Source organism: Miscanthus floridulus, chromosome 16, assembly GCF_019320115.1.
Source record: "Miscanthus floridulus cultivar M001 chromosome 16, ASM1932011v1, whole genome shotgun sequence".
Classification (NCBI taxonomy): Eukaryota; Viridiplantae; Streptophyta; class Magnoliopsida; order Poales; family Poaceae; genus Miscanthus; species Miscanthus floridulus.
Window position 1 is genome coordinate 43,589,575 of NC_089595.1, and position 9,165 is coordinate 43,598,739.

Below are 9,165 nucleotides of genomic sequence, written 5' to 3' on the forward strand. Positions count from 1 at the left end.
GTGGCTCCATAGCAGCACCTCGCTGCACTCTCTGCCGACGCCCAACAACCGCTGATGGACTTGTTGCTGTAGCAGCAGAGCGCAGTCTTCGACGAGCCCACAGGGCTCCCACTGCACAACATAGTCCCTCGTCGACGAGTTCCGCACCCTCTACCCTGCCTTCCAGCTTGAGGATGAGCTGTTTGCGTAGGCGGGGAGAGATGTTATGACCAGCACCCATTATACAAGGTGTAGGCCCATGTTATGGCAAGTGGAGCCGGCCCAGGGGCCACGAGGTACTGTAGCACGTGGTACTATAGCGCGTGAAGATTAGATTGGTTTGGTTTGTTAGGAAAGAGATATGTTAGATTGATTCGGTTAGGATATTTTCTTAGGGGTCAAGTCAGTCATCTCTATAAAAGGAGAACCATGTATCAGTTATAATCAAGCAGAAACAAGAATTGTTTCCGGCTTCCTGAAGGGAGACGGGATTTCCTAACCCTAGCCGCCTCCTGTTGTGTCTCGTGTGAACAGTGCCTCTGCTACTGTAGCACCGCGGGAATTCTAGGGCTGCAGCAGCAGCCGCCGCGCTCTCGCCGCCATGGCCCCTCGCCGGCGTCGAGAGTACATACCACGTCCTCCTCTCTTCCACCCCTATAACCTACGCAGTAACACCGGTAGGGCATCTAGTCCTATCATCATCTCTCTCATTTCAGAGTTCAAGTGTTATTCAAGATGCCACTAATCCTGACTCTGTTGGAGGAATAGATGATTGGTATTTTTAGCACAATATAAATGTAAGTCTATGTAAATTGTATTAGTTCAATTTAATCTAGAAAACGGCAATATCTGAATTATCTTTTGTTTGTAGGCCATGTACTGAAGGCATGATCAATCTGCTTTTGGGTGATACAACATTTTGTATATGAAGATAGGAACAGTGTTATATGCTCTTCTGTTCAGCTTTTGTATTAAGCTTTTGGGTAAAAAAATACTTCAGTTTATAGTAAAATATATGTAGGATTTAACAATGAATTAGTAACCTGGACCAATAGAGATCCAATATGTTTAGTATGTGGGCATGTGTTCTGTATGGCTGACAATTTAGCAAACTCTGATTTTGAATTTGTTCAGTATATGGGCATGTGTTCTGCTCAGCTCCATACGTGGTCTGCTACTATACAGTGGTATATGCTCTTGATTTTTTTTCATTCGTTTGAGTAAAAGGTGAGATGAAGAAAGGAGGGAAAAAGAAGATCTCTAATTGTACCGTTCCCCATCAGATGAATGGCTCAGAGATGGCCACTGCATATCTTGTAGTGTGAATACCCACTGCACAGGATCTGTGTCCGGCAGAGGGACGTGATGGCGCTAGCGAGCGCCCCGGTGGTGTGGCAGGCAGAGGGGCGTGGGCGTCCGAGGGTCACGCAGAGGGGCGCGGGCGTGAAAGACCGGAAGGGATAAGGTTGGGTTTATGGATCCACTTATTAGCTGCTATTATCTGATTCCAACTAGTGAGATAATTGTTATCTAAAAGTCTAACTAACAATTAGCTTGTCCACTATGGATTTATATCTGTTTGGATCCAAAAGAGCTAATTATTAGCGGATACTATCTACTGGGATCCAAATAGGGACTTTATCTACTCTCTCCTTGTCCAGGATGACGTGAAAATTATTCTCATGTTTGGAATTCACTCGCTCATGTTTTCATGCTGAATGCGATCTGATCGGGTGTTCCGATGCAATAGTCATGCCATTTAATTTAATCGAGAGAATTTCTGGTGAGCCATTATAAAAGATTGTAATTCCTTGTGAACCACTGGAAAAGTTCGACGGACTTCAGCGTCACTATTCTATTTTTTTTTTTTTGCCCTCTATGCCACTGCTGTTAGATTGGGCTCTAACGGTGTCAAACTACAAGTATGAAAAGTCGAAAATATCCTTAGGTCTAAATATACCATTAATTTTGTTTTGAGCAACTTAACGACTTCAAATGAAAAAACTCAAAACTAGAAAGTTGCAGGTCTCGTTGAGATCTATAATTTTCATATAAAAATTATCTTCATTTAATTTCGCAAAAAAAAATATGATTTGATATGATTAATATATCTTAGATAAATCTTTTTTTTTTTGCGACCCACAAGAGGATGTGATAAATCATATCTTAGGTAAATGTCAGACAAGCAAACCACAAGAGGAAGTGATAAACAAGATAAGTAAAGAGCTCCACTTGACAATGATAGGGTTAAGTCCAATTTACACCCTCCAACTTACAGCAAAGTTCAGATTTCAACCTCGAACTTTAAAACCGGACAACTTTGGCCCTCCAACTCTCGAAAAAGTTCAACTTTCAACCTTCTGGGCGGTTTTGCGGGTGAACAGTAACTTTTGATATTTTCAGGAGCGTCGAAATTTTATATTATTTTTTCGAGCATCTTAACGCCCTCAAATGAAAAAACTCAAAACTACAAAGTTGTAGATCTCTTCGAGGTCTACAATTTACATATAAAAATTATCTTTATCCGATATCGTATTGAAGGGTTTTCTATTTTTTGAAATTTGAGTCTCATCACGCGATAAAATATGGTGCTGAAATTTTATATTATTTTTTCGAGCATACTGTCCTCAAATGAAAAAACTCAAAACTACAAAGTTGTAGATCTCATCGAGGTCTACAATTTACATATAAAAATTATCTTCATCCGACATCGTATTGAAGGGTTTTCTATTTTTTGAAATTTGAGTCTCTTCATCCGACAAAATTGTTTGTCGTGTGATGAGACTCAAATTTCAAAAAATAGAAAACCCTTCAATACGATGTCGGATGAAGATAATTTTTATATGTAAATTGTAGACCTAGATGAGATCTACAACTTTGTAGTTTTGAGTTTTTTTATTTGAGGAAAGTAAGATGCTTGAAAAAATAATATAAAATTTCAGCACCATATTTTATCGCGTGATGAGACTCAAATTTCAAAAAATAGAAAACCCTTCAATACGGTATCGGATAAAGATAATTTTTATATGTAAATTGTAGACCTCGATGAGATCTACAACTTTGTAGTTTTGAGTTTTTTCATTTGAGGACGTTAAGATACTCGAAAAAATAATATAAAATTTCGACGCTCCCGAAAATATCAAAAGTTACTGTTCACCCGCAAAACCACAGGTTGAAAGTTGAACTTTTTCGAGAGTTGGAGGGCCAAAGTTGTCCGGTTTTGAAGTTCGAGGTTGAAATCCGAACTTTGCTGTAAGTTGGAGGGTGTAAATTGGACTTAACCCACAATGATATATCCCATGATATCAGTTGCAAATCATAACCACTAGCCATGGTGGAGCTCCAATGAGGTAACGCTCCGGGTAACCAAGCAAGTCTCTTTAGGTAACAGTGTTGGATTTGACACACAAAGCATCCACCAACCAAAGGCTAGTGTCGTGTACACTGTGAAGCTTCTCCAAACGATGGAGGGGGTCTCCTGTTGCCCCACACACCGATATGATGTTGCTCCACACGAAGAACAAAGGGCCATTGCCGCTAAGGCCACCATGCATTCACCGGAAGAACCCAAACACCTCAACTGCTCTGGCTCACCAAGTTACAAGAGTGTAATAGCCCAATCTCACAAACAAGGCCTAAAAAAGCACTAATCATATTCAATTGTGCCTAGTATGCCTTAGATAGGATCACTAAGATCTCATTTGAGGTTGCAGCGTATCTTCAAGTGTGGGAAGTATATATATAGCTTCTATGGTCTGTAAACCATGAAAATACCAATTGGAGGGGTCAAGCAAGCCACTGTCTATCTATTGTTCCAACTGTCATATTTTTCTGTGTAGAGCAGATGATGCACCAAAAAATAAACAAAAGCCCCAAGCAAGCCCACTAGTCGTTGCTCCAACAGTCATATTTTGTTGTGTATCTTGGTATTTTGGCCATATCTCCTAGCTTCGAAGCCTGTTTTTTATTATCTTATACTTGTTGGAAAGCTAATGAAATGCTCTAGAAGATTATGCAAAAATACTACACCAGATCAATAAAAAGCCACAATGGCTTATTCTGTGAACATCAGTAGGTTGGACGTTTGTCATGACTTGTTGATGCTTCGGTATTATGGGAATATATTCTTGCTCCAAACTCCGATTTTGATGTTCTTCTACTTGTAGGGAAGCTTGTGAAAATATCTATAACGTGAACCTTGTGTAGGTCTAATTTGACTAGCTATCAGTCATGATACGAGTCCAATTCAATCACCTTTTTGTTGCTGAACGTTCACGAGACATCAGCATCCCATCTGCTTGTATCGACTCTCGATCGATGACATCGCATAGTCGCTCAATATCAACTAATAAGCATAGTGGCAATATAAGTTGTAATCCATCCATTCTAAAGTGCAAGTTGTTATGGCTTTCGTAGATGCATAACTTTTAGTATGTATCTAGCTGTGTAGCAAAAGCTATGTACCTATAAAAGCCAAAACTACTTATAATTTGTAAAGAAGGGAGTAGCTTGCATAGCACTAATCTTAAGCACCGCCGGTAAGCCCAGATATGGTGGAAGATGTAAAAGGATTTTATTAAGTTGTAGAGAACACTCAGCCATGGCTCAGGTAAGTTGTCCACTTAGTCAGCCGGATCGATTTCCAACTCCCGGATGAGTTGTGAAGGCGCGCCTTCCATTGGTCAATCCTTACTGCTCCTGATCCATTCTAACCTGCTGATGACTGATGATTGCTATCAGGAAATGGTGCCTTCAAGGTTTAACTATATATGTCCTGTGAAACCCTAATAATACACTAAGTGTGTGTTTGGTTCTGGGACTTTGAGGGATGGGTTGGATATGATCCATCCTTGATGTTTTGGGACCGAGTGAACATATTTCTTGTTTGGATGTGTGGGTTGGATCCATCAATGTTTATTGTTTGGTTTGGAGGAGGAATAAGGTTTCTTAGAGCAACTCCAGCGGATGACGTAAGCACACTATATATCCCCAATTTGGTAGTGGAGGCAAAAAAAAAAAACGCACTCCAACAGGCTACTTATCAGACTACCCAAATTTGTTGGACCAACAAATTCCCACGGCCTGTCACTGCCTATTTTTGTTGGGCCAACAAAAGTGACTACACAAAATTTTTTCCCTTCCACCCTACACTCAGTCACGTGCAGGAGCCCGATGCTACCGCCCGCAGGAGCCTCCCCGGCGACTCCCCGGCGAGGGGCCGCCTCCACAGTGACACCCCGTCCACGCTTGCCTGCGCTGCCTCGAGCGTGCCTGCGCCGCCGTCCGAGCTCCCTTGGGCCGCTGTCTGAACTTCCCAGGCGGTGGTGCCTCTGGAGGTCGATGAGGAGCCGACAGCGACGTGAATCTAGAAGCTAGCGATGGTTCCTCTCCTGTCTCACAGGAAAGAAGAGAGTGGGCTGGCCCCGTCAGCTCGATTGCTCAACCCCCATCCAGAGGGCACATTCCGTACAAGGTTTAACCCAACCCATAACTCCCAACCAATCTCTGTGAAATCTGGGTTCAACCCAACCCAACCCAACCCCTCATCCAAACACAAGCTAACACACCACTAGGCTTCGCATGTGGAGGTCATGTCAGATGCGCACAATCTAGTGAACAAGAACTACTCTTCGAAAAGTCTCCACGATGAAATACAAAGTGCCAACCAATGGAATAAAAATACATCAAAGCATCATGTACATGGAGATAGCAGTAATAATATACACATGCGAAACCCAATAGAATTCATGCCTGACGAATGATGAATAGGGACCCAATTAATCTCACGACCACCACCACCGTACCAGTTCCTCAAGTAATCCCCACCCACTACTAAGCCTATCAAAAAAATGGAGGAGAAATCATCTACTCAGAAGAGCTTGTATGGGGAGGAGGCGTCGAGAGGGTGGATGAGGTAGGTGAGCACCAGCGCCACGATCATCAGCAGGTACGCGATGCCCTGGTCAATCGACGTCCCTGCAGCCAAACAGATCAGGAGGAGCTTGTATGTACTTATTAGATTAGAGAAATCGCGCCCCGGTCCCGAGGCGTGGGGTAAACTGTATGTAAACCGAAGGCAAAAGGACTCACCGTCGCTGGTGGGCGCCGGGGCGGGGGCCTGCGCGGCGGCGCCGGCCGGCAAGAAGACGGCGAAGACGAGCGCCGCGGCGAAGGCGAGACCGAGTGGAGTTCTTGCCATGGCAGCAGCTGGAGGAGCACAGAGGAGACGAGGAGCAATCCCCCTCTCTCTCCTCTCTCTGCTTGTACCCATGTGCATTCACTCCCCGGCCCCTTATAAATCGGATCGTGAGCGTAATTATTCAGCGGAAGGCAGGCAGGCAACGGCTCTCACTCTCTCTCTCTCTCTCTCTCTCTCTCTCTCTCTCTCTCTCTCTCTCTCTCTGTTTTCTCTCTCTACTGGAACCGCTGGACCTCGCTGGGACTGCTATGGCGTGTTGCGCCGGCGGTGGGGACCGCTCACATGCACGACCGTTGCAGGAGGCCAGGAGCTGCTTGCTGCTGGATCGGCCAGTCTGGAATCCCATTCCTGAAGCTGGCTCCGTTGCCTTTGCCGTCATCTCATCTTTTTTTGTGGGCTGGCAGCACAAATGTTCCACAATGCAGATCATCGCCAAGGCTTTTATTTATTCATTCACGTCTATTTGTATTGTTATTATTTTATTATATTAGTATTATATATCTGTATTCCTTACCAGACGTGCTGATTCACTCCAGCTGACTATTAATAATATATATTTATATTTATGTATTGTTTCAAGCGGCAAAGATTTGTTGTTCTGCCGCCAAAATTTGTCCTCAACGTGCGCTGGAGCTGTGAACTGTTATATTAATTCTTTTACATACAATATAATATAGATGTGATTTCAAAACCTATGCAATGATGTCTCCGTCGTGGCTTCCTTAGAGCATCTCCAAGGATCTTTCTAAATCTCACTCTCTAAATCATCGTCTCTAGGTTCATTTGCATAAAAATAGCTTTTATATAATTTCGCTCTCCAACAGTTTTTCTATATCTCGTGTGCACCCTAAAAGTCATTCTCGTCTTCTATTTTGGTTAGCGAAGCACAACCATTTCGAGCACAACCAATATATATTAGAACCCCCTTTATTTGCCGGAGCACATCTTGGATGTGTCTATTACGTTATGGGCGGTGTCCCACTCATGGGGATCTGGTCGTATTGAGGATCAACCCTAAAAATGAAATCTAGGGCTAAGGGTTATTGGAATAAGGATTCGAGCTGGTTAGGTTAAGGGAATATCTAGTAAACCGGAATAAAAGGTGACTATATTTGGATAACGATTCAGAGCAGCCGATGGAGAGTAGTTTTTCACCAAAATATCTATTGCTAGATTTAGAAATGATATAGTCTCTTCGAGTTCCTCTTAAACTTGCACTCATTGAGATACGAGTGACGCATTAATGTATCCTGCATAAAACTTATATTAAAATATTTGCAATAAATATTGTCATTATGTTTGCAATAAATATTAATACACAAGTGCTTAGAAAAAGCATGGTCAAGTAACATCCTTACAAAAAAATAATTGTCATTTCTATCTGTTATTAGCATGCCAATCTAAACCCAAGTTTTACCGACGCAATTGACAAAGCATAAAGCAATATAGTACAATATCATGAAACTATTTCCATGACAAATATACTCATATAGTTTTCAAATATCTAAATTCAACCCATTAAAAAAATCTAAAATAAAAAATTGGAATGCTTGAGTGTATGGTTCTAGAAACAGACAGTATTTCTAACTGAAGGTTGCACAATGAAACCCATGCTTATATCCAAAATGATAATTACACAATAATGTGGATTAAAAGTTGCTAGAATTCCCCACAGGAGATTTGATCGTAACTCAGCTAGTTAGGTTTCTTGGGGTGAAACAAACCTATCCACCTAGATTCAAGTCTCAACTTGATGCGGGTGCTCACATTTTTCTAGTCTATTCTAGATTTTAACGGTGTTGTTCTTTTCTATTAGGCGATCTGCCCGCCGATAATGAAACGTCTGTAGTGATTTTGTCAATCTCGAGATCTGTCAGCTTTGGATCAATCTCTCAAAGATACTCATATAGATAGGGTGTACACATGTGTTTATATCAATCTCTCGAAGTTGCTCATATAGGTAGGGTGTATACGGGTGTTCGTAGGAAGCCCGTAGAAAGAACTTGTGTTAAAGTTTTAACAAGCAATCAAGGCCTTGTTTAGTTCCTTTTCCTAAAGTTTAGTCCCTATCCCATTGGATGTTTAGACATATACATGGAGTATTAAATATAGACTAAAAATAACTAATTACACAGATTACGACTAATTTGCGAGATGAATTTTTTAAACATAATTAATTCATGATTTGACAATGTGGAGCTACAGAAAAGCTACAGTAAACATGTGCTAATGATGGATTAATTAGGCTTAATAAATTCATCTCGCGGAGTACTGAGTACTTCTGTAATTTATTTTATTATTACTATCCGAACACTCCCATGTGACACCTCGATGTGACACCCCTAAACTTTAGCTTCTAGATTTAAACAATACCCAAATCATTTTCTGCTAGAAGAAACCCACCAAGAATCAAAGCTACGACAGACATCAGCGATAGAATAGATCGGGCAGCTGTCACATTTAGCTTTGGAGAAAACAGAAATATATGTAATGCACAGAATACAAGTTCAGAACAAAATACTAGAAAATATTTGAAGAAGTCTTCAAAAATAGCGATTTGAGTGGGACATAATACTAGTAGAAAGATTTTGAAAAGGCTTCACAAAGGACAAATAAGTAGGAGGTAGAAAGAAAAACCGGTTCATGGTTTGGAGTAAACTAGTGTCCTGTGAAACTAGCAAAGGTAGGCCTGCTTTGCAAAATATAAGGCATTTCAGTTTTATTTCAAGTTAGAGTTCTCTAACTTTGATCAAGTTTTCACTAGTACAAAATCAATTTTTACTGATGCTTGCAATTCTTTTTACTGACGGTTCATAATATATAGGCGCTAGTAGAACCGTCAATGTAAATTTATCTTAACTGGCGGTTTTGTTAAGTCAACCTACTGCCCAAAGAAATCATATATTTACATTGGCGGTTCTTTTAACCTACCAAGATTATAAATCCGATTTCTACCGGCGGTATCCTTAAAAGAACCGTCAGTGTAA

The 9,165-nt window shown here is 41.3% G+C and overlaps 1 protein-coding gene across 1 annotated transcript; it reads right to left on the reverse strand.

Annotated features, from left to right (window-relative positions):
- Window positions 1–5,625: 5,625 nt before the first annotated feature.
- Window positions 5,626–6,330, reverse strand: LOC136514081 (arabinogalactan protein 16-like). Its single transcript, XM_066508067.1, has 2 exons — window positions 6,070–6,330; window positions 5,626–5,955 (listed from the first exon to the last, which is right to left on the reverse strand). The coding sequence occupies exons 1-2, from the start codon at window positions 6,254–6,256 to the stop codon at window positions 5,849–5,851; spliced, it is 294 nt and encodes a 97-aa protein (XP_066364164.1). The 5' UTR covers window positions 6,257–6,330; the 3' UTR covers window positions 5,626–5,848.
- Window positions 6,331–9,165: the final 2,835 nt, after the last annotated feature.

Bases quoted from the DNA above. Each gene is read 5' to 3' on its own strand.
- LOC136514081 (XM_066508067.1), bottom strand. From the start codon at position 6,256: ATGCACATGGGTACAAGCAGAGAGAGGAGAGAGAGGGGGATTGCTCCT. The intron at 5,956-6,069 runs GTGAGTCCTTTT...GTTTGGCTGCAG, and splicing joins CCCGGCGCCCACCAGCGACG to GGACGTCGATTGACCAGGGC.